Here is a 23,845-nt window from a genome sequence, read left to right as displayed (position 1 = left end):
ACTCCCTGCTGATCATGCGGACCCCTAACAGGCTCCAGCCAGGCCTCTTTGGTGCTTGGTTTGTGAACTCTTCCAATCAAATGCGAAGGAACCCTCTAGTGCCCTGGACCTGGTGATATTTTCTGGGCTGGAATGCAACTTCCCACACAAAAGGCAGGCCAGGTTGGTTTGTTTTGGTTCTTTTTCTAGGATGTGCCTTACACAGGTGATGTTCCCTACAGCTGAGCACTGGGATGCCAACAGCACCAATACAGAAAACCACCGTGGGACAGAGCAGCAGAAGACGCTCCCTCCAGCCTTGCCAGAGATGTAACAGGAGCACCCTCAGTGCCATGCCTGGTGAGTGCAGTGGAGCTGGCAGGCTGACCCATAAACATTCTGCACTTACCTTTCAACAGAGTCAGTACGGACACAGAACAAATCCCTCTTGCAGTCGAGATGCCTTGAGGTGTGCCTGTATCTGCTGCCAAGGGTCCTGGAGCAGCCAGAGCAGAGTAGGGTTTCTACCACGCTGCAAGTAAGGGATAACATTTATTCAGAAGAAAATAAAAGGAAGCACCTCTCCCCATCCCTTTTCTTAAAAAAAAAAAAAAAAAAAAAAAAAAAAATCATGCATTAGAATTTTTTTAACCTCTCATTCATGCTTTAAACAGTATAAATGATGAGCACTCATCTTTTAGCCTGAATTTGCATCAGCTCCTCAGGCTGGCTAACCTCAGCAAGACCAAGACCATCAGAATCGCTGAATTGTGGAAGGGGCCTTCAAGCTCACCCCATTCCACCCCCGGCCCTGGGCAGGGACAGCTTCCACTATCCCAGGGTGTTCCAAGCCCCATCCAACCTGGCCTTGGGCACTTCCAGGGACACAGGGGCAGCCACAGCTTCTCTGGGGAACCTGTGCCACGGCCTCACCACCCTCGCAGGGAAAAATTTCTTCCTGACATTTAATATAAAGCTGCCTCCCTTGTCCATCACTACATGTCCTTGTGAGAAATCCCTCTCCCTTAGGCCATACGCGGCTTGTACAGCCCACCCCAGATAAGTGCTCCAGGGGCTCTCGGGCCACACGAGCGCTCCGGGCCCTTTGCCGGTCCCCAGCGCCGGGAACCCCGACTCCCCCGGGACTGTGTCCAGCCAGGCCCGGCCCTCACCATCCGCACTCTCCGGGGAGCTCGGAGCCCTTCCGCCCCGGGTCCGTGGCGACGCTGGCGGCCGCAGCTGCGGCGGGAGGCAGGGAAGGAGGCACGGCGGCAGCGACCGTGGTAGCGTGGGGGTGGCAGCGCTGGTACTCACTGCGCAGCAGGATGGGACCGCTGTCCTCGACACTGAACCCCAGGTGCGGGTGTCGCCCACGGGGCGCCCGCAGCCGGCGCACATGAACACCATGGGCGTGGGGGCCGCGTCCGCCCGCCGCTCCTGCTGCTGCCGGGCCCGGTCGGCGCCCGGCTGCAGCAGCGACAGCGAGCGCTCCAGCTCCGGGCACAGCGCCATCGCGTCCCGGCTTGCCCGCCCGCCGACGGGCCGGCAGCGAGCCCGACAGCGCCTTGGAATCGCCCGCCGAGAAGGCGGCAGTGACGGCGCACACCGCCCCGGGACCGCCCCGGGACCGCCCCGGAACTGCTCCTGTTTTTTCTTCTTCTTTTTATTTTTTTCCTCTTCCTTCTGTCAAAGAGGAAAGATGTCTCAAATACACCTGCAGCAGAGCCTTGGTTCAGCCACGGTCATAGGGTCATAACCAGGCGACCTCAGCGTGGTTCGGCAGAGCTGGTTTGGTTCGATCCCGTTACAGTCGGCTAAACGCAGCTGGGTTCGGCTGTTATTGGCTGCACTCGGCCATTTTCGGCCGTTCGGCTAAACTCGGCTGTTATCGGCAATACTCTGCTATTATCGGCTGTTCAGAAATCCTCAGGTGTTTTCGGCTCTTCGGCTACACTCGGATCTAATCGGCACAGCTCGGCTATTACTGGATGCAGTTGCTTAGATTCCGCTCTTCGGGACAGCTCGGCACGGTCGAACCGCACTCGGTGCCGCTCCCCGCGCTCCCAGAGCGCTGCTCGGCTCCCTGAGGGCGGCGCGGGCCGGGCCGAGGCGCTGCACGGGCAAGCAGGGCCGGCTCCCGTTAAACACGCAGCGCTCGGTGTTTTCCTGCTGCCGAGTCCCGCGGGCGGCCCGGCCATCGCACGGACACGGCCGGGAGCGCGGAATCGAACAGGAGCTCCCGGGCAGTGACCGCACTCGGGCACTAAGACCCAGCTCCAAGCCCGGGGCTCCTCGGGGCCGGGCGCGGGGCACAGCTGCAGCACCGCGCTGTGTCCGCAGGGCGGCAGCACTGGGGACCTAAAATGTAAAAATAAATTTAAAAAATTATTTTTAAAATAAAAACAAATCCCACTGCACTCTTTTCGCTAACAACTCCTCTCCTAAAAATGAAACAAAAATGAAAAACAACCATAGAGAACCCCACATAACCAATCATACAAATAGTAAGAAACATGAACCAACTTACTAAACTCAAAACTGTACAACTGACCCTAAACGTGACTAAAAAACCCCTCTATCCCTACACTTACTGAAAAAATAATAACCAATACTCTATAAAATTAGCCAAACTAATGAACAACATGAAAAAATCTAGACTACTAAAAAAGAAGCATCACTGCCCCCCAAAAAATACCTAAAATTCCATCAATACCCACCTTCCCAAAAATAAAAGTAATATAAACCACCAAAACAACAAACAAATCAAACTACAAAAATAGAAAGATCAGAAATAAACCTAAAATAACAACACAAAAAAAACCCCAACATAACAACAACAATTACCCAAAAAAAAAAAAACAAAAAAAACCAAAAAACCACAAAAAAACCAATCAAAAAAAATCTCACAAAAAAACCAAAACCCATCTCAATAACCCCATAATGCCTCAAACCATCCAAACAAAAATGCCACCTCTTAATACACACAAAACAAAAAGATCAGTGGAACCATAAACAATACCTCCCACATTAGCTGCAACTATAGAACATACTGCAATCAAACAAGCCAAAGAAATAAAGCCCTAATAATACAAGAAATCAAAATCCAATTCAAATATTAATATACCCTAACAAATGAACTACAGCTCACTACCTGAGACCCACCAAAACCGACACTACCTACTCACCATAATAAAAGCCACAAGCACCACGAAATCAATAAAAACCTGCCCTATACCTCAGGCTACAGCCCATGACACCAATGTAAATCTTAGAAAACATTTCCTTGAAATATACAACACCCCAGAAAAAAAAAAAAAAAAAAAAAAAAATCAACAAAACTCAGATCAAACACAACCTGATCAACACCTCCATTAAGAAGCATAACATGAAATCAATAGACCACATCCCTTGTCACATCCCATGGCCAGAGTCAAACTACACAGTGAAAGATCAAACCCCACCTTAAAACCACAGAACAGAAAAAGCTTTCAACAATGAAAAACTGCATCTAACAGAACACCCAAAGCTCCACCGGGCAAGCTGGTGCTCGGGGTCCCGCGCAGGCAGCCGGGAGGAGAAAGCCGGGGAAGGGGGGTGTGCTGTGGTCCCGGTGTTTCTCCTGCCCTCTTGGGAAGGTGGCTGCCCCGACGACGAGCCGCCATCTTGTTTGTGGCAGAGCCGAGGCCCCCGGGTGTTGCCGGGCTCAGGGGCCTGACCAAAAAGTCTGCCGGAACCGCACCGCGGCACGGCACAGCACGCACACAGCTCCCTCGCACCGGGAAGCGCCGCGGAAAATTGTTCCCGGGCGGCGCCGTTTTCGGGGTTGCGCGCAGGCAGTTGGGTCGACGCCCATGGGGGGGGGGGTCCTTGTATTTTTCCCGCCTTTGTCGCCGCCATCTTGGGAAGGTCAAAGGCAGCGCGACGAGATGCCATCTTGAGCAGGGCATTAGGTGACTGCCCATACTTCCGGCCGCCATCTTGGTTGTGGCTGAAACCACTTTCTATTGGGCCGCCATGTTTGTTGTGGCACCACCGAAGGCGCCCCCAGTTTTAACGGAGGTGCCTGACAAAATCGAGAAAGGAGAAATGAGAAAGGAGAAATTAGAAAGAAAAAAAATAAAAAGGAAAAAATTTAAAAAGGAAAAATTAGAAATGAAAAAAATTAAAAAGGAAAAAATTAATGAGGAAATATTTAAAAGGGAAAAATTAAAAAGGGAAAAAATAGAAAGGAAAAAATTACAAAGGAAAAAATTACAAAGGAAAAAATTACAAAGGAAAAAATTACAAAGGAAAAAATTACAAAGGAAAAAAATTACAAAGAAAAAAGCTACAATAGAAAAAATTTACAAAGGAAAAAATTACAAAGGAAAAAATTTCATAGGAAAAAATTACAAAGGAAAAAATTACAAAGAAAAAAGCTACAATAGAAAAAATTTACAAAGGAAAAAATTACAAAGGAAAAAATTACATAGGAAAAAATTACACAGGAAAAAATTACAAAGGAAAAAATTACAATAGAAAAAAATTACAAAGGAAAAAATTACAAAGGAAAAATTACAAAGGAAAAATTACAAAGGAAAAAATTACCGAGGCATTTATGCCGCAAAGTCTGCTGGGATACATCGAGGCATTGGTGCCGCAAAGGGTGCTGGGATACACCGAGGCATTGGTGCTGCAAAGCGTGCTGGGATACACCGAGGCATTGGTGCCGCAAAGCATGCTGGGATACACCGAGGCATTCGTGCAGAAATGGGTGCCGGGAAAAAATTACAAATAAAAACATTAAAAAGGTAAAAATAAAAAAGGAAAACATCAAAAAGGAAAACATCAAAAAGGAAAACATCAAAAAGGAAAACATCAAAAAGGAAAAAGCTACAAAGGAAAAAGCTACAAAGGAGTTATAATTTTAGGGTAAAATACGGGTGCTGTTCCCAGAACTTGGTTGTCATGCTCCATGATAATTCCCTATACAACCATAAGCACCTCCTAAGGGGGGTGGAGCAGAGTGGAGTCACCACGACCAGGCTCTGCTGAAATCCTTGCAGGAGCAGCAACTTGATGCTGATTTAAGTACTTTGAAGCTGATTAACTGCATAGTAGCTGTGAAAGAGATGTCTTGCTGCCAAGCCAGCAACTGTACCAAAATTGCTTTCCTCAGATGAACATGGTTCAAGATTGTACTCCAAGGTACAACCACTTCTCACTGGGCACGAGCTCCATACTTTTTTTTTTGACTGATCTTTAAAAGTGAAGTGAGAGAATTTTACACCAATCAGTAGCAAATATATGCATGAGTAGAGTCACTCAAGCTGCACCTAAATGTAAAGAAATAGTATTAAAGTAAGCCAAGAATGGAGAAGAAAGAAGTTAGGGAAGACTCTATCATAACTGCTGGGATCAGTCAATGGGCTGAACCTGTCTTCTCCCCCATAGGAACGCCTGTTGGTGCCTGCTGAATATTTTTTGGGGACTACAGCTTGTGTGTATATTGCTTTGAATGAGTTTTTACAGTCAAATACTATCGCTGACAGATACCATCACCAACAATCCCCGAACCTTAACTTTTTTTGAATGGAAAAGACTTTTTTGATGGCTTTGTTTGTTATTTGCTGTGCATAGAGAAGTACATAAGGTACTATTACTAACATTGTTACTATAACAATTAATGTATATAAACTTATTTTGTAAAGTTTTCTTAACTATGGTGTAAAGCTTTATTTTTAAAATAAACTATTTAACTATGATTTATTGTTTTTTATTATTTGAGATGTTAAATCTTTTAGGTTTTGTATGTTTTTGTGGATGGATTTGGAATGGTTAGACAAGTATATACAACGCAATTTTAAAAATTTTTTACAACTGTGTTTATGTGTTGGTTCCATTCCTCTCTCAACAATATCTGTCCTATTCCATGGAAATTCTAAGTCATCATTTTTTATCACAATATTTACATACATATTATGTGGGCCTTCTGTCAGGCTTAAGAATTCTCTACAAATCCATTTCCTACACTTAACCTGTCACAAGTTTATAAAGAGTGTAATTCCATAAACTGTTAGTGCGACTCCTTCATGGATGCTAGCAGTTGCCAGCAGCAGGTAACATACTCAAACAGGAAGTCCTGCCAAGGGCTCATAAAGTGGGAAGACCTACTGAGGCACCTCCCTAATGCTGTTGGCCTGTTTCCCTGAATGTCAGTCAAACTTCCCTCCAATGCAGTAGGACTGCTCAGCAAAGGGTCTCTGTAACAATATGCTGTCAGACTGGTCAGGCACAAGGGTCTCAGCTTTCCTGGGGCACTGACAGACAAATTAAATACTAAGGGTCAAGGAAATCTTCCCTTTTCATGTGACAGTTCTTCAACCACCAGGTGGTGATTGCTTACAGAAGCTCTAAGGCTGCAGGCATGCACGTGCCAGTAGGGCCTGGAGCGTGAGCCTGCCTAGAATACTGTTGGTGGCTACTTGAAACATCTCTCACTCTCATGCTCCAATGACAGTACTCACTAAATCTCCTTTACTAAATCTTCCCTTCAGTGAAAGCCCAGACACTGTTCAGAATACTACTGTGGTGAGTGGACCCTGGCTGGGTGGCAGGTACCCACCAAAGCCTCTGTATCAATCACTTCCCTCCTCAACTGGATAAAATACAAAAAAGCTCATGAGCTGAGATAAGGACAGGAAGACATCACTGGGAAAAAAGGGAGAAATTAATTGAATTTATTAACAGTCAAAATCAGAGTAGGATAATGAGAAGTAAAACGAATCTTTTAGAACACCCTTCCCCTATCCCTTTCTCCTTCCCAGGATTAACTTTATTTCAGATTCTCTCCCTCCTCCCCACCAAAAGTGCAAGAAGATGAGAATAGAGGTAAGGGTCAGTTCACGCCACTGCTTCCCCCTCAGAAGGAGGAGTCCGTGTCCTGCTGTAGCATGAGATCCCTCCTACAGGAGACAGTTCTCCATTAATTTCTCCAATATGGGCCCTTCTCATGGGCTGTGGTTCTTCACGAACTGCTCCAGCGTGAGCTGCCGTCCCTGGGGTCAGCCTTTCAGGAACTGCTCCAGTGTGGGTCCTTCTCTGGGGTCAGTCCTTCAGGAACTGGTCTAAAGTGGGCCCACTGTGAGTGGGCCTCCTAGGAGTCCTGCTCTTCTCTCCACAGGCCCACAGGTCCTTCCAGGACCTGCTCCAACATGGGGCTCTTCCACAGGCTGCAGGTAGAATTCTGCTCCCCTTCTGTAGACCTCTGTGCACTCCAGGACAATCTGCTTCACTATGGGCTGCAGGAAAATCTCAGCTCCAGTACCTGAAACACCTCATCCCCCTCATTAGCTGACTTCAGTGTCTGCAGAGCTGTTTCTCTCACATATTCTCAGTCCTCACTTCTCTGGCTACAATTGCTTCTGCCCAATAACTTTTCCTTCTTAAATATGTTATTGCAGATGTGTTACTACCATGGCTGAAGGTCTCAGGCTTTGCCAGTGGCATCCTGGAGGCAGCTAGCATTGTCCCTGCCAGACATGGGGGAAGCTTCCAGCAGCTTCTCAAAGAAGCCACTCCTGTAGCCTCCCTGCTACCAAAACCTTGCCATGCAAACCATGAACATCACAGAAGCCTAAATATAAGCAAGAGTAAGTCCAATCTAAAGTTTTGTTACAGGTCTGCAGGTTCTTCCTCCTGCACAGGAAAAACATGCCAACTATGGCATTAGGCACTCCATTGAACATTTCCTGCATTCTTCTTTCCTTCTGGTTCTCTTCCCAGATTAAAAAGAGCTTTTGATCATGACCTTATCTAATGAACAGTGAACAAGACACAGTTTGGTGGGCCTCTATCCATGCTGCATCATTCTTCCCATTGTGTACAAGATCAGTATCATTCTTGGCAGCACTGATCTAGAGTATGAGCTTCACTCCAGCATTCACATGAACAGCACAAGTCACAAGTCACCTTGGTGAGTTGTTTCTTTCGATTAGATTGTCTCGTCAAGAACAAGAAGAAAGACCAATAAAGGGTGTGTGAGGCAATAATATTAGGACCATCTCATCATCAAATACTTCATTTATCATAGAGTTACAGAATGGTTTGGGTAGGAAGGAACCTCAAAGATCATCTTGTTTCAGCCCCATGCCATGGGGCAGATTACCCCAAGCCTCGTTCAGTGTGGCCTTGAAGATTCCCAGCAACTCAGTTGTATGAGAGAAGAATAAGTACAACTATGAGTATATAAAAGATTTGATCTCTCAAGTAATTCTTCCACTCTGGGAAACTGAGTAGCATATTTTCTCTGGTTACAGAAGCTGCTCCAAACTGTTGGCTTGTTTGCGAGAGTTCCTTGATCACAGAAAGCTCAAACAGCTGCAGCTGAGGACAGATTTGTCACAGTCAGACTGATTTTTCTTTCAGTTCTTGTGATCTTATGACTAAAGCTGCTTCTACAGAGACTACCAAATCCAAGCATATCTGGTATGGACAACCATGCTGGTGTTTATGAACCAATACCTTGACAAGAACTATGCAAGTTACCTTCTTTTGATAGTTCTCTACACTAGTAACAGCTTGAAACTCTTCTTTTGTATGTCAGAATATTTCCTCCACACTCCACCACCCAGTTCTGCTAGTGCTTTTCACAAATTTGGCATTACTTTTAGTCCATTTCAAAGTGATAATCTGGGACACAGAATAAAAAGGAAATTTGTGCCCTGAAATTTGGCATTTAAACTTTAGAAAGACAAGTCAAATACTGCCACCCAGATTCAATTTTTCTGAATCTGCCCTGCATTTATGTGGCCAAGCTTCAGTATTTGTAAAGAAACATGCACTCAGATACACAAATATAGCAGTCTTTCTGTTCCTACTTCCATATTCATGCTTATGGAAATTTTGTTTTGAAAAATGTCTCTCCTTTTTTGTGTTTCTACACCCTTCTGTCTTATTGGCACAGCATTTTCTCCGAGCTTGACTTATACACTATGCCGACGGTTGTTTATCATGGCCACAATGTGTGACAGGTCCAAACTTTTCATCATAACCTCCATGAACTCCTCATCTTTCCTTGCTCCCTCCACAAATTCATCCAGAGAAAGTTCACCTGTGTCAGAGACAAATAAAAGGCATCAGAATCCACATCTGACAGGAAAAGGAATACAGTAATCTAACTTTAGAGACCACTTACTATATAGGCACAGTTCTAAGGCACTGTTCTAAAGACCTCAGAGTGTTCTTAAGCTTTTATGAAACATCCCCAGTATTCAGACAAGACCTGCTTCCTCTTTTTTCCCCCATACAAGGGAGGAGATACATAAGAAAGAACAATAGAAGTGGGTAGCTAAGGAGTGGGATCAACTGTTGGCTTGTTTGCGAGAGTTCCTTGATCACAGAAAGCTGTGATCACAGAAAGCATCCTTTATGCCTCAACCTGTATAGTACTAACCTGCCCTATACTTGCTGGTTTTCAAGGATAAAAGAATTGACAGAAGGAGGCTGTGACAGGCAGAAACATTTTTTTCTGTCCTAGGCCAAAAAGCCCTTGTGCAGGGAAGCAGCACAGCAGAGTTATTCTGGATTAACAAAAGAGCCTGTCAGAAAGTAATGAGCACCTGAAGCAGCAAGGAAAGAGATACATCTTGGGGACATACAGGGACCACAGTGACACTTGACCAACTTTTGACCGAGCACTTCATGTTCTTGCTATACTGCCTGCAGCAGACCCAGTGAAGAAACTCTGAACTTCAACATTAAATTCCATTTCTTTCCATGCTAAAGTACTTAGGAGCAGCCAGGGACCTTTGTTAATATTTCCCCCTTCTAACTGGCATGAGCTACACAGCAACATACAAAAAAAGGAAAACAAAACACCATTCCAAAACCCCACTATCAAATTTGTGTGGACAGAACAAAGCTGAGACTCAGTAGAGGGAACAAATCCTGTCACACTGATTATGTATAATGCCAGGAGAAAAATCCTTTTTGGTCCATGGAGAACGCATCACTGGCTGAGAATACAAATAGAAAGAAAATATGAGGTGAAGAGGTCTAAATTTCAACCAAGAAAGGAAAAATTGGATGTTACTCTGTAGAAAAGAGACCGAGCTGGGTGACAAAGGCAGAAATCTTACCGTCGCCGTTCACATCAATCCTGTTGAAGACTCGGTTGGTGAACTCTTCTGCACTAGTTTCATGGTCACCACCATTAATAGCTCGAATAGCCTAAAATAAAAGAGCAAAAGTAAGAAGCTGCCTGACGACTTCCAGACTCATTCCACACATCAGAACAGATTCATAATAAGACAGTCCTGCCTGGTACCTTCCCCATACAAATGAACCAGCATCATAGGAAAACAAAACACAAATCATCAGGCCTTATGGATGGCACCTAAGGGTGCAAAAGGAGCATAGCTTTGGAGCAAGTAATGAGCAGCAAAACCCAGAGGATTGGCCTAATTCTGCTTAGGTGCAGTTTGGGTGCTGCAGAAATGGCAGAATCAGAATCTATCTAATTGATCCACTTTGGCCCACTTTATGACCTTATGGTACACCAAGCTTCAGAAACACTGCCAAACTCACTTGACATTATGAAATTTCTTTGTTGTATAGTGTGGTAATTTATTTCTGGTCACAATTTCATTTTATATACTGCTTCCTTTGTGTCTGCCTTCTCCCCAAAGCTCACTGGAAATTCATTTTCATCTTGAGAAACTTTAAGCCTTATCCACTTCTGTTTGTTACAATTCTTCTTATTCATAACTACATAGTGCAGGGTTCTCTTTTCTTTCAATGCTAATTATTTCCTTTGTTTGAGGCTGTCCATGAAATATGTGATTTCACAGCCTTTAAACTGATTCTAGACTATTCATTTTCTAGTGTTTACCCTTTGATATTTGGTCATTTTCTTCATTCTTTTTCAAATGATATTTTACTGAAACTAATATTATCTCCGCAATTTCCTGAGGTTACCAAAGAAGACACTGAACTATGCCCACAAAATACAAAGGGCAATACATTTCCTGCCACCAGTTGTTGCCCACAGGATTTGTTTCTCAGAGCTCTGTGTTAACTATTGCTGTTGCTTCACTTTAATGTCTGAATATTTCTATTACAGGCTACTAGTAGGAGGCTGTATGTTTCTACAGGTACTGATTTTGGTCAGGTCTCTTTGGGTTTGATACTCAGCTCTAAAATTCTTATTCAGATGAAAATGCATTATTAACATCTTATTAGGGCTTTCTCAAATAAATTTTATAACATTTCATATTCAGAAATTTTATTTATTTATTTACCTAATTTATTCAGGGTCATTGAATCTTTCCCGCAGCTTGGTAATTTCCCATTATCTGTGAAACAACCTGAATTTGCAGCGTAATTAATTCTGAGATATTTATAGTGACCTTTATGCCTGTAATTCCAATCCCATCCACAATAGCTATTTGCATACAATCTTTTCCATTCTCAATCATTTTTCAGGCTATTTGCCAGAGTCCAAACTGTTTTATTATGTTGGTATTTAGGAGCTGCTTCTATAAAGCAAACTGGAAGTAGCTCTCCAACTTTTCATGGGGAAAAGGACATATGAAGGGACATTGCGGAGATAGCAGCTGACAGTCACAGGGTCTGAAACCTTGGAAAGTGCAATTTAGGTCACAAACAGCTAAAATTTTATGATTAGCTGTGCTGTAACATAAGCTGTGGTGATAAAGAGTCTGTCAAGTCTGCTTATTTCATTATACAGTGGTGGGGAATTCTGCTCAGAAAAGGAATGATGTTAAAGGTCTCATCCATGATCATCCATATGGTAAACTGCAAAGGTCTTACTTGTGTGATTTGTCTTTAAAAAAAGAGGCAAGAACACAGACCCCTGGAGATTCACCTTAATGATGTTGAGCAGTTCATGTCGATCAATACAGCCATTGCCATCTACATCATAGAGCTTGAAATACCACCGCAATTTCTGCTCCATCTTCCCCCGGAGAACGAGGCTGAGGGCAGCCACATATTCCATGAAATCAATATATCCATCCTGTCAGAAAAAACCCAAATTGTGACAAGAATAAACTGAGGGAGTTACTGCTCTGGAGTTGTTTCACCTTATTGCTCTCCAGATTCACAGCTGAAAGAGAAAGGCCAACAAATGAAACAGAGACTTAGACTTAGGAAAAATCTTAAGTGCACAGACACGTTATTTCTCTAGCCACCAAATACCTCCGTTCCAAAATTTATGATCTATTACACAGAGGCTCCTCTCTGCTCACCACCTACAGTGAGAAAACCTGCCACTCCTCGTCAGCATGAACAAAGCCCCCTCTGTGCACCAAAGATGCCTTTGGCCTGCTGAGAGAGAATATCGAGCCCAGCCCATGGGCTAAAAATTTTCTCTATTTGTGTGCTTTGCCTTTGTGGGAAACTATGCTATTCCACTTGGCCGTAGATTTCTTCTCCATTCTGTGGAAAACAAAGTGACAGGATATTTTGTAAAATACATGTGATTTTACCACTGGAAAAATGTTCCATATTTAGGTTTTTAATATTTCATTTCTTGACTCTACAGGGAAACTCAAAAAGCTCTTGTTTCTCCCACAAGAAAAATGCCAGTTAGTAAAGTTTCGTCTGCCCTAGATTTAAAGCTGACTAAAATTTGAAGCGATTAAAAACAAACTACAAATAAAACACATATCTAGGTCAAAGATTCCTAATAACCATTTCAACAAATTACAGAGAAAAAAAGTGAAACTTTCAATTGTTAAGGTATTTAAACAAAGTCAGATGCTTTTATGAAATGGACGTAAATAAACATATGTAAAGGGCAGATGTAGGTGAATTAGCAGAGAACTGCTGTTTTACAGCAAAGATCACTTTAAAATGTTCATTCAGGGTGTGAAGTAGGGCTCAACAGGCTGAGTTATGGCTGGTCAGCCTGGAGAACAGAAGGTTCCAGGGAGACTTTGGTGCCCCTTCCAGTACTTAAAGGGGGCTTAGAAAAAGGCTGGAGGGGTACTTTGGACAAGAGCATGTAGTGACAAGACACAAGAAAGATGGCCTTAAGCTGAAGGTGGGCAGATTTAGATTAGGTGTTAGGAAGGAATTTCTGCCTGGCAGGGTGGGCAGGCCCTGGCACAGGGTGCCCAGAGCAGCTGTGGCTGCCCCTGCATCCCTGGCAGTGTCCCAGGCCAGGCTGGACATTGGGGCTGGGAGCAGCCTGGGACAGTGATAGGAGGTGTCCCTGCCATGGCAGGGGTGGCACTGGGTGGTCATTAAAGTCCCTTCCACCCAGAGCATTCCATGTCTCTGTGACTTTGTGCTGCCCCTCCCTGCCATGCCCAGCACACAGAACAGCCCCTCTGTGACAGCGGCCCTGGGCCGGGGCGCTGGGACCACCATGAAGGCTGTGGGTGCTGCAGTAGTGGCCGCACTGGAGGTGACACCTCAGTTCTGGCTGCTGCCACCCGCGCTGGCACCAATGGCTTTTCTGTGGGTGCTCTGTGTCCTGCTGGCCCTGGCCTGGCCCATGGGGGCCACCTGGGACTCCTGCAGGTGAGTGGTCCCACTTAGGGGGTTCTCTGTAGGGGCCTTATATGTTCCCCACACCCACACTACAGTGTTCCAGCCTCAGTCCCTGGAGGAGAAACATCAGTCCCTGGCCAGTGCCCAGCTACTGGCACAACCTGTCTGCAGGGCTCCAGCAGAACAGGGGGACAGATGCACCCCTTGGCTGTCCCTGGTCCTCCTGCCACTCAGCACTGGGCAGGAAGGGATGACTGGGGGACCTTCAGCCTGAGCAGCAGCAGCCACCAAGCAGAACAGTGATGGCTTTGTGTTACAGAAGGACCTGCGGGCTCCAGCCCATGGCTTCTGACCACAGCTCTGCAGTTTTTGACTACGACTCCTTGCCTTCTGCTGCTGACACCTCCCGTGTTGTGGGTACTACTGGTGTCCAGCCAGGGGCCTGGCCTGGCATCGTCAGCATCCAGGCCACCTGGGAGAACGGCACGTGGCACATGTGTGCAGGCGTCCTCCTCAGCCCCCGGTGGGTCCTCACGGTGGCACACTGCTTCGCCAGGGCCGGGTAAGAAACAGCAGGGACAGAGATGTCCCCAGAGCACGGGCAGGTGCCCGGGTCACAGCACCACGTGCCACTTCCCTCTCCGTCCTGGGAAGCAGAAAGCCGGGAGATGTTGGGCTGCTGCAGCCCATGGCTCTGCTCCCTGTCACCCCTCTCTCCATCAGGCACCTCCCCAGGGACTTCTCCGCGTGGGGAGTGGTGATGGGGGCCACAGATCTGACTCAGCCGGGCCCCAAGGCTGTGGTGAGACACATCCAGAGGCTCCTGGTGCACCAGCACTACATGGCTGCCACGGCGAGGAACGACATCGCCCTGCTGGAGCTGCAGCAGCCCGTGGAGTGCAGCGACTACATCCAGCTGGGCTGTGTGCCCGACGCCTCGCTCAGGGTGTCGGAGCTGAAATCCTGCTACATCGCCGGTTGGAACCTTGCCAGAGGTCAGTTCCCAACAGCGTGTGTGCTCCGAGGGCGAGCTGGGCACCCCGGGGACACGGACCGGCCACGGACAGAGTCCGCCCGCAGGACGCCAGCGGGGCCGGGGCTCGGAGCAGCCCGGGCTGCGGGAAGGAGTCCCCGCCAGCACGGGGCGTGGAACGGGAGGAGCTGTGAGGTCCCTTCCCACCCAAACAGTCCCTGCTGGCCCTGAGAGGCCTCTGCAGAGATGGGTCTGGCTCCTTCTCCAGGCCAACAGCAGGGACACAGCTGGATAACATCACTCTGGAGGCAAAGCCAGTCCCTGGGAAGGGGCAGAGCCAGGCCCGGGAAGGGGTTCACCCCAGGCAGGGGAGGGGATGGGTACCGAGGTGCTGGGGGCTCATTCCCGTCTGTGCCCACAGCTCAGGGAGCAGGCATGGTGCTGCAGGTGTCCAAGGTCCACCTGATGGACACGGAGCTCTGCAACAGCAGCCGGTGGTACGCGGGGGGCATCCACCCCCGCAGCCTCTGTGCTGGGTACCCACACGGTGGCATCGACACCTGCCAGGTAGGAGTGTGTGATGAATCCCTCAGCCCCCGGCAGCACAGGGCCCCCCTCATCCCCCACACACAGCCCAGCCCGTCCTGGTCCGCCCGTCCCGGTCCGCCCCTCCCTTCCCCACCCGCAGGTCCCTGTCCTGTGACCCCTTGTCCCCAAGGCCTGGTCCTGCACACAAAGCCCATCCAGTGCCCCCAGCAGACTCAAAGTGCGGATATGACCCAGGAACATCTGTCCTCCACACACCTGGACCCATGTGCAGAGCTGGGAGAGCTCCCGACCTGCTCCCAGCCGAGAGCCTGGAGGCTCCGGCCCCTGAGCAGAGCCTTCCTGAGGTGGGAATGCGGAGCTGGCAGGGGCTGGGAGAGAGGAGCCAGGGCTGGGCTGGGAGAGAGGAGCCAGAGCTGGGACCAGCCCCTGAGGCCTCTCTCCTGGCACAGGGGGACAGTGGGCATCCCCTGGTCTGCAAGGACAACGCAGCCGACTACTACTGGCTCGTGGGAATGAACAGCTGGGGAAGAGGCTGTGACAGAGCCAGGCACCCCGGGATCTACACCTCCACTCAGCACTTCTACAACTGGATCCTGCTCCAGACGGGCCTGAGCCCAGCAGAAAGAGCTGGTCCAGCCCCAGAGCCAGCTGTCACCTCAGCCCCTGAGCGGCCTGTGAAACCAGAGGAACACATCAACTTGACCCCTGAGTACAGCCGGAGACCAGCAGTGACATCCTCAGGCACGTCACTGCCCATGGCATTCCCACACCAGATCCTGGTGCAATTCCGGAATCTGCTGCAGGAGTTCCTGCAGTTCATGAAGGACAAAAAAGCTTGAGCAGCAGCAGGATGAGCAGGATCCAGGGCTACAGTGGACCATGGCATTTCCTGCTGGGCCAAAGGTAGCCTTGGGGCCAGAGGCTTCTCTGTCCTGCCTCTGCTGCTCTGCTGCAGCCACACCGATGCTGATGTGACTGAGGTGTTGAAGTAAAGTTTCTGTGTTCACTGAACTGTGTTTTCAGCCCTGCTCAGTGCACCCGCAGGCTCGGAGAGTCCCTGCTCTGTCTGTCCATCTGCTGTGCTGTTCACATTCATTCTTCAGCCTGGGGGGCTCCAGGGAAACCTCGGTGCCCCTTCCAGTGCCTGAGGCAGGTTATAATAATGGGGGAGAGCAGCTTTTTGCATCGGCACATCATGATGGGACAATGAGGAATGGTTTAAATCTAGAGGAGGGGAGATTTGGATGAGGTGTTGGGAGGGAGTTGTTACTCAGGGACTGGTGAGGCCCTAGCCCTTGAAGTGTCTAAGGCCAGATTGGACAGGGCTTGGAGCAACCTGGGATAATGGAAGGTGTCCCTGCCTGTGGGAGGCAGTGGAATGCAATGACCCTTAAGGTCCCTTCCAACCCAAACCATTCTATAATTCTACAATTGCAATTTATAAAAGAAGAATATTGAAAATTTAATCTCTTTGTCATCATCAAAGTTCTCAAAATCTGAAGGTCCAGAGGGAAGAAGATTCCATCCATCATGTCTATATTGCGACAGGGTGGATTTTCCTCTGGGTGCTCGTTCTTGTTCATAACAGTATCTTAGATTAAGTGACTGTTAACAGACCAAGATTAACTGATGTAGGTCCATCACCACTAGTCGCCACACTTTTACTTCTTTCCTCCTGAGATCACTATCACTTTATTTAGATGATAGCTTTTAATCTTTTCTGACAAATTTGAATTTGAGAATCTTCTTATAACATTGTTTACTGCCTAACACAGGGCTCACTGGAGAACTCTGGAATGCACAACATCCTTGAATATATTTTAAAGTCCTTAAGCATCCTAAGAAGGGAGACAGGTGAAGTGAAAGAAGGACTTGTGCAAAAGCTGTAAAGGTTTTGCTTTAGCTTATGAAACTGCTTCTCATCAGTATTATCCTGGGCACAGAGGACTTTGGGATGTGAAAAGATGTTTTTTGAGGTCTGTAGTAATTTCCAGTCACTACATCCCACCACAAGACCTCAGACACACAGCTGGAGCCTGTGTGGTCCTCTCTTTAAGAATTTTGTAATATTCCTAAGCATTCCTTAATTCCTTATGCTGTCTCACTTGTCCAAAAAAACATTCTTTATTGGTCCCTAAGCTTTCCTTTTTCAAGACTAACTCTGTGACTTCCCACCTGGTTCTCATGCCTCTGTGACTGGATCCTCCCTGACTTCATTTCAGAACTTGGAGCAGAGAGTAAAGGGGAATTTTCCCAGGATGCTATAAACCCAGAATTCTTTGTCATTAGGAATACAGGCCTGCAAGCATAGGCTGAAATACATATGGATAAAAAGAAGGCAAATTGAGGACCATTGCAAGCTTAAAGGAACTATGGGGGCTACTGTTTTCTACCAGCAGTCACAGTGAGGAGCACTACCCACCCCGTCACTCTGGCTTCATCCTGCATCTCCCAGCACCAAGGAGAGCCACAGATGTTGTCTGCCCATGCAGTGTTAACTTCAGTTGCCAAATACCTGGAAATAACTCCTCTGTGAATGCTTAAATGATTTCAATTGTGTCTGATTCCTGTGGTCTCCACAATCTCATACAGCTATATTTTTGGATAATAAGAACATGTAAGAAGAATAATGAAATTAGCATTTTGCTAGTTAAACAAGGCCAAGTCAAATAATAGGCAATAATGAATTTTCAAAATTCAAAGATGAGCTTGCACAAGGTAGTTAGATCATCTGGTGTACCTATGTTTATGTCATCTATGTTATTACCAGTACACATTCATTTGCTCCTTACATTTAGCTTCTTTACATTAGCGTCCCTTGGCAGCTTTCTACACCAATGTTTGCGAGAGAAAATGTTTGCAAGAGGATATATATGTTCTTTATGTTTGCAAGAGAAAGACAAAGACACTGAAAGTGCAGGAGTTGGATCACTTCTAAGCAGCACAAGACAGTTAATTCCTTGCCGGAGAACTCACCTTGTTCATATCAAACGTGCGGAACATCTGCTCGATGTACTTATTGGCCTCTGGATCCAGCCCTCGAAGCCCAAAGAACTGCTTAAATTCATGCTCCGTCAGCTGTCCAGAAGGACACTCTGTCATGAATTTCTTGTACCAGTGGTGGATCTCAACAGCCTGTAGATCATCCACTGTGGAGCTGCTGTTGTTTCCCATGTGTATCTGTGGTCAGAAGAATGAAGCTACAGGAATGATCCTCTTGCTCCTGTGGCTCTCTCAGCACTGCCCGTTTACTCCTGTCTATGCTCAACACTAATGTCAGTTACGTGAGGGATCTAACTTTCCACAAACCAATTATAAATATTAATCTTCTTAGAGGCTGATCCACAAACCAGAAAGTTTCAATGATACAAACAGTCTTCTTAGAATGGAAAGGAGATGCAGGATAATCTAGCAAAACGCTGCTATTTTAGGAGCTAAAGCAGAAAGGGTGAGAAGGTTAATCAGACGCTGGCATTGGGAGCTATACTGGTTTGGTAGACTACCCTATTTTTAACCTTGATATAATTATACATTAAGATAAGAGGAAATGCCCACAAGATGGAGGCTGTGAGGTTAAGTGGAGATCTGCACCTCTAAGTGGATTTGAGAGTCTGTTTTCTCAAATAGACATGTTGAATAATGGAGTGTGTAGGACCAGAAAGCGTTACAGAAGTGGCCCAGTACAAGAGTGAGATTATGTGGGAAAAAGCTCACCTCCATGCACACAAAGGAGCACAAAGGAACAATGGAGTGTATGGGGGAACACAAATAATCCCCGGGTTTGGCAAATCCAAGAATCACCACAGAAGTGCAGGCAACCCATGAAATGCTCAACTGCACAAAAGGGAAGGAGCAAAGAGAGACAAATCACAGGCTGAGGAACACAAATTACCCAGTAAGAGAAATAGAGGCCCTGTCCCAGCCCCTTCTGTCGCAGAGGAGCCATCAGTCCCATGGGCCTAGAGGTAGCATCCATGATGAGTCAGTGGGAGAGGTTGTAGGGTACCCTACAAACTGAGTACTGCCTAGGGGCATGGAAAACCCTGTGGGACCCAGGGTGAGAGCATCTGGGGACAAGACTCACAACAAGATGTTTAGAGGAAGAACAGGAGGTGAGGAAAGGGATGGATCTAGGTGGTTTGGGAAAGAACAAGCATGAGAAAATGGAGGGAAGGAGAATAGAAGGGGCTGGTTTCATGTAGAATGGTACTAATCAGTATGAACGTCTATCCATGCCTTGTGCCTGGTCATCACAGTCTTTCCTGTCTTCTGACATTTCTACCTCCTTTTTTTTCTCCTGGCTGCACAGCGCTGTGCTCTGGGCATATGTATGCATGGGGATTTAAGTGCCCACAACTGGATTGAGTGAGACCGTTTCAGTCTATGATCACTAGTAAATACCAAGCCAGACTAGCCAGCAAATAGGCCAAGTAGTTTGTGAAATAGGTGTGTGTATGTCTCTGTTAGTGAGACCACTTGACTATTAGGCTGAAGGTGTAGGGTTGAGGGTGACCCACCTGTCTGAGTTTCTCTGTGCAGGAGACAGCTGCATCCTGAGCACCTCATCACATGCACTGGAGGGGCACAGAGTGTACATGTCTGTTTGTATGTTGTGTGCACTGGAACCTGTACCAGTGACTGTGGTGGGGTTGTGCACGTTGGAGGGTCTGGCATGTCCAGGTGCCAGTAGCTGGGGACACCAGGCATCAAGAGGTGGCTGCTGGGTAGGCTGGATGTCTAAGACCACACACTCTGGGTACTTCCCACTGATGGACCTTCACAGAATCACAGTATGGTTTTGGTTGCAAGAGTCCTTAAAGATTATCTAATCACACCCCTCGCCATGGGTACAAACACCTTCCCCAAAAGCAGCTAATTAGAGGCCCGGCTCCCTTACTGGTTATGCTCCTTTTGATGGAGCCCAGGCTACAGTCGGCTGGCCCATATTCAGTTTTTCATTTCCCAAGACCCCCAAGTCTTGGGGAATTCCCACAGGACTGTTCCTGATTCACTTGTCACACAGCCTGTACCCATGCTGGGGATTGCACTTGGCCCTGTTGAACTTCATGAGGTTGGCATGGGCCCTTCTCTCTAGCATGTCCAGATCCTTCTGGATGCCCTATCCCTTCCCTGCAGAGTATCACACACACCACTTTATGTACACATTTAAAGCCACTACTTATTTTTAGTATAATAATAATAATAATTTTAACAGTCTGATTTGAGAGTCAGAATAAATCCACATCTAATTACAAAAAAGCAAAGAAAACTAATGTAGGTCAAGTACTTGATATACAAGAAAAAAGCTGCACTAGTAGCAGTAATCCAATTAAAATTGCAACACACACACTCTGTTTCTGTGCTTTCTCTGGTGTTACACTGACCTACCTACTCCTCCTCTGGATATTAAGATCTGTGGTTCACTCAGATGTTTGCAGAGGAGAAGGAGGAGTTGTCAGCATCTGGGTCCTTCACTGGGAAGAATGTGATGTTCTCGTGAATGGTTTCCACATACTCTTTTTTTTTTTCCCCTTTCTTCTCTTTTCTTCCACTTTGACTCACATGGGTATGTGTTAGAGTTGTAAATCTCTCATTCTACCTAGAATAACTTCTTGCTATTGCTACCAATATAAGCCCATGGTTGTACCACACCAAGATAGATAAGCAAAACAAATTAGATACCTGCATAAATTGCTCTTACAGCTAAAGTAAACAAAGTGAAGTGAACAAAGCTGCAGACAGGGCATAAAAAATTGAGAGTACACCTGGCAAGTCTTGGTCCTGAGGCCCTGTGAACTGGGGACAGAGCCCATGGCCATACCAGGACAGCACTACTGGTGCCATCAGAAATAGGAATACAGTGCATCTGAGTGCGCAGTGAGGGTGGCCAGGAGGCAAGGAAACTGCGCTGCTCAGGCTTCCTGAAATCTTGCCCTAAATCCGGCTGGGGGCAACCTCCGGTACCAGTACAGACCAGGAAGTGAATGGATCAGGAGTTCTGAGAAGGAAAATAAAAAACCAGACAGGGGCTGGCAGTGCGCACACCCCCAGCAGCGTGGGCAGCAGGTGAGGGGGAGAATGATGTCCCTCTGCCCCACTCAGGTGAGACCCCACTTGTAGAGCTTTCTCCAGTCCTGGAACTCTCAGAGCAGGACAGATTTGGAGCTGCCGAAGCAGGTCCAGAGGGGGCCACGGAGCTGCTCCAAGGGCTGGAGCCCCTCTGCTCTGGAGACAGGCTGGAAGAGCTGAGGGTGTTCAGCCCGGAGAAGTGAAGGCTCCGGAGAAACCTTATTGCAGCCTATCAGCATGTAGACAGAGAAGAAAGACAGAAAAATATTTTTATGCCAAGACCTCTGGTGCCAGAGCAAAGGACAACAGAGCTCATGTGCACGAGCGCAGGCTTGGATTGGACATCTCCGGAAGCTCTCAAGGCCAGGTTGAACGGGGCTTGGAGCAACCCGGCTTAGTCGGAGGTGCCTATGGCAGGAGGGTGGGAGTGGATCACCCTTACCGGGACATTCCGACCAAACCACTGGGCACCACTCCCGGCGCTGCCCGGCGGTGAATAAACGGGAGCCCGGCCCCGCCCGGCCCCGCCCGGTCCGAGCCTCCGTCTCACCAACCCGCCGGCCCGGCCCGAAACGCCGCACCTGATTGGTCGCTGCCTTGTTATTGGGCGGGAACCCAGAGCGCCCTCGGGATTGGTCACTTTGTGCCATGTTGCAGGACAACCATGGCGCTGAGGCAGCTGCTCCGTCCCGATTGTCTGACAGTCACGTCTATCTTTCAATTACCGCAGCTGATTGGTTCTCCTGCGCCGGGGGGCGGGGCCCGGCTGGAGGCGGAAGTGGTGGTAGCGCGTTCCGGTGCTGAGGTGGCGCGGTGGGAGCGGTTCGGCGGCAGCGGGCTTGGCGGGGCTTTCTTGGCAGGTTAGAGCCGCCCCTCGGTGCTGACCCCTCCGCCGTGCTGCAGGTCAGTGCCTTCCCCCGCCCTTGATGCTTTCCGCCCGCCCTGTGCGGATCGCGGACTCTGCCGCCCGGCTCTCGGCGGCGGTCGCCGGCCGGGCTCCTTTCGTGACCATGCGGGGCCGGAACGGGTTCGCAGCTCCCTGGGGCCCGGGCCTTAAGGGGCAGTGGGCCGAGGCCGGCCTCTCTTCTCGTTCCGGGCTTTGCGGCCCGGCCCAGTCCCCCCACACCGGTGGGACGCTGCCGGCGGTGCCCCCCGGTACGGGGAACGCAGCCCGGGAGGGGAAGGTTCGCACTCGGCGGGGCCCGCCGGAGGCGTGCGGTCCGGTAAATCTGCGGGGCTGGTGGGGCTCGTCAGCAGTGCCCGTCACCCCGCCCCTCCCGGAGCCCAGCACGCCGCTCTGGTACGCCCTGTCCCTCCTGGTTTCTCTTAGAATCTCTCTGCAGAGCGTGAGAAGTTTGGCCCAGGGCTTGTGTACAGCAGCAGTGCTTTTAATGCATGTTTGATTTTAAACGAATGGAAATGCAAGGAATTAACTTAATTTGTGTATAATAACTTTACAGTAGAATAAATTAGGAAAAAACATTGCCAAGTCTTTTTTTTTTTTTTTTTTTTTTTTTTTTTTTTTTTTTTTTTTTTTTTTTTTTTTTTTTTTTGCAATGGCTGATACCTAGGGATAGAAATGCCCCACTTACTGCAGACTGTGCAGACTAGCAGTGGGTTTAGACGTTTGGGTCAGGGAGGTGTATTTCAGAGGAAAGGGGCCTCCTCCAGATCACTGCTGGTAGTTCCAGCGTTCAAAATAAAGTCTTCCCAGCAAAAGTTCATTAGTCACAGGAATGCTGCACAAAGGTGGAGGATACAGAGGATCCTGGCTCGCATCCTCAGCACAGCGAGGGTCCTTGCGTTCTGCTGTTCATTACAGAGGTGGGAATCCATATGCCAGTGTGAGCCTGAGAGAGCACCAGTCTTGTCTCTGAGAGCTCTGTTTGCTTTATTGAGGTGAGGCAGTGGAACACAGAATAACCTCTGTCCTTTTGTGTTTGTGGGGAAACTGGTTGGCATTGTATAACACCAGGATATTCCTGCCACGAGTCCTTGAGGCTAATGCACAGCACAGCCACCACCCTCTGTGCAGGCTGTTGGCTTTGAGACAGAATTTAAAGCCATGTTATGCTTGTTCCTGGATTTTTTCTCAGGGAGGGTTCAAAGAAAGCAGAGCCAGGCTCTTTACAATGGTGTCTGGTGACAGGATGAGAGGTTGTGAGCATGAACTGAGACACAGGCAATTACCTCAGTCATCAGGAAATGCTTCCTTACTCTGTGGCTTACTGAGCTCTGGCACAGGTTGTCAAGGGAGGTTGTGAATTATCTATCCTTGGAGATAGTCAGAAGCTGCCTGCACAGCTTCTGTTTGAGCAGGGAGCTTAGACCAGATGGCCTCCTAACTTCAGCCAGTCTGTGGTTCTTTGATAAGATTCTCTTCGAGCCTTTTATTTGTTGTCCTTCACTGAATTTTCTCCAATAAAGTCCCACCTCTTGTTCTGGGAAGCCCAGAACTGGACACATTACTCCAGAGGTGGACTCACCAGTGCCAGGTAGAGAGGAAGGTTCACCTTCCTCCTGACAACACTCCTAATGCGGCCCAGGATGCTGCTGCTGGCCTTTGTCATGAGGAGGGTGCACTGATGACTGAGGTCAGTTGTCCACTGCAATCCCCAGCTTCTCTCTGCAGTGCTGCTTCCCAGGGATGTGTTCCGAGGGATGCTGTCCAGAGCAGTGGCCCACCCCGGCCCGTGTTTTCCCTGTTTCCTCTATACAGACACCAAACCTGTTGCTGTTCATAGAATTGTAGAATCACTTTTTGTTCCCCATTCACAT

The 23,845-nt window shown here is 47.9% G+C and overlaps 4 protein-coding genes across 9 annotated transcripts in view; 2 read left to right on the top strand and 2 right to left on the bottom strand.

The window, feature by feature from the left end:
* Positions 1-75: 75 nt before the first annotated feature.
* Positions 76-4,069, bottom strand: LOC134550499 (uncharacterized). Of its 4 annotated transcripts, none has more exons than XM_063397252.1 (2): positions 1,294-4,053; positions 76-511 (listed from the first exon to the last, which is right to left on the bottom strand). In XM_063397252.1, the coding sequence occupies exons 1-2, from the start codon at positions 1,489-1,491 to the stop codon at positions 401-403; spliced, it is 309 nt and encodes a 102-aa protein (XP_063253322.1). In that variant the 5' UTR covers positions 1,492-4,053; the 3' UTR covers positions 76-400. The 4 variants fall into 4 exon arrangements, with proteins under 4 accessions (XP_063253322.1, XP_063253321.1, XP_063253320.1 ...); XM_063397251.1 differs by having other exon boundaries at positions 122-511; positions 1,152-4,041; XM_063397250.1 differs by lacking the exon at positions 76-511 and having other exon boundaries at positions 596-2,337; positions 3,441-4,051.
* Positions 4,070-6,135: 2,066 nt separating this feature from the next.
* LOC134550496 (guanylyl cyclase-activating protein 1-like) lies at positions 6,136-21,788 on the bottom strand. Of its 2 annotated transcripts, none has more exons than XM_063397245.1 (5): positions 21,649-21,788; positions 17,975-18,178; positions 11,846-11,995; positions 10,098-10,188; positions 6,136-9,070 (listed from the first exon to the last, which is right to left on the bottom strand). In XM_063397245.1, exons 1-5 carry the CDS (start codon positions 21,715-21,717, stop codon positions 8,943-8,945), a joined length of 642 nt encoding a protein of 213 aa, XP_063253315.1. In that variant the 5' UTR covers positions 21,718-21,788; the 3' UTR covers positions 6,136-8,942. The 2 variants fall into 2 exon arrangements, with proteins under 2 accessions (XP_063253315.1, XP_063253316.1); XM_063397246.1 differs by lacking the exon at positions 21,649-21,788 and adding an exon at positions 21,510-21,577.
* On the top strand, positions 13,740-14,852 carry LOC134550497 (chymotrypsin-like elastase family member 2A). The gene has a single exon (XM_063397247.1). It carries the CDS (start codon positions 14,165-14,167, stop codon positions 14,678-14,680), a length of 516 nt encoding a protein of 171 aa, XP_063253317.1. The 5' UTR covers positions 13,740-14,164; the 3' UTR covers positions 14,681-14,852.
* Positions 21,789-21,822: 34 nt separating the features above from the next.
* GOLGB1 (golgin B1) overlaps positions 21,823-23,845 on the top strand; it is a 42,000-nt gene continuing 39,977 nt past the window's right edge. Inside the window, exon 1 of one of the 2 annotated variants that reach the window (XM_063397222.1) lies at positions 21,823-21,970. The gene's annotated coding sequence lies outside the window, so the exon portion shown is untranslated. The remainder of the gene's footprint in view (positions 21,971-23,845) is intronic. The other variant, XM_063397224.1, reaches the window with a different exon arrangement.

Source organism: Prinia subflava, chromosome 4 (genome assembly GCF_021018805.1).
Source record: "Prinia subflava isolate CZ2003 ecotype Zambia chromosome 4, Cam_Psub_1.2, whole genome shotgun sequence".
In the NCBI taxonomy this organism is placed as follows: Eukaryota; Metazoa; Chordata; class Aves; order Passeriformes; family Cisticolidae; genus Prinia; species Prinia subflava.
This window is presented reverse-complemented; position numbering and strand designations above follow the sequence as displayed.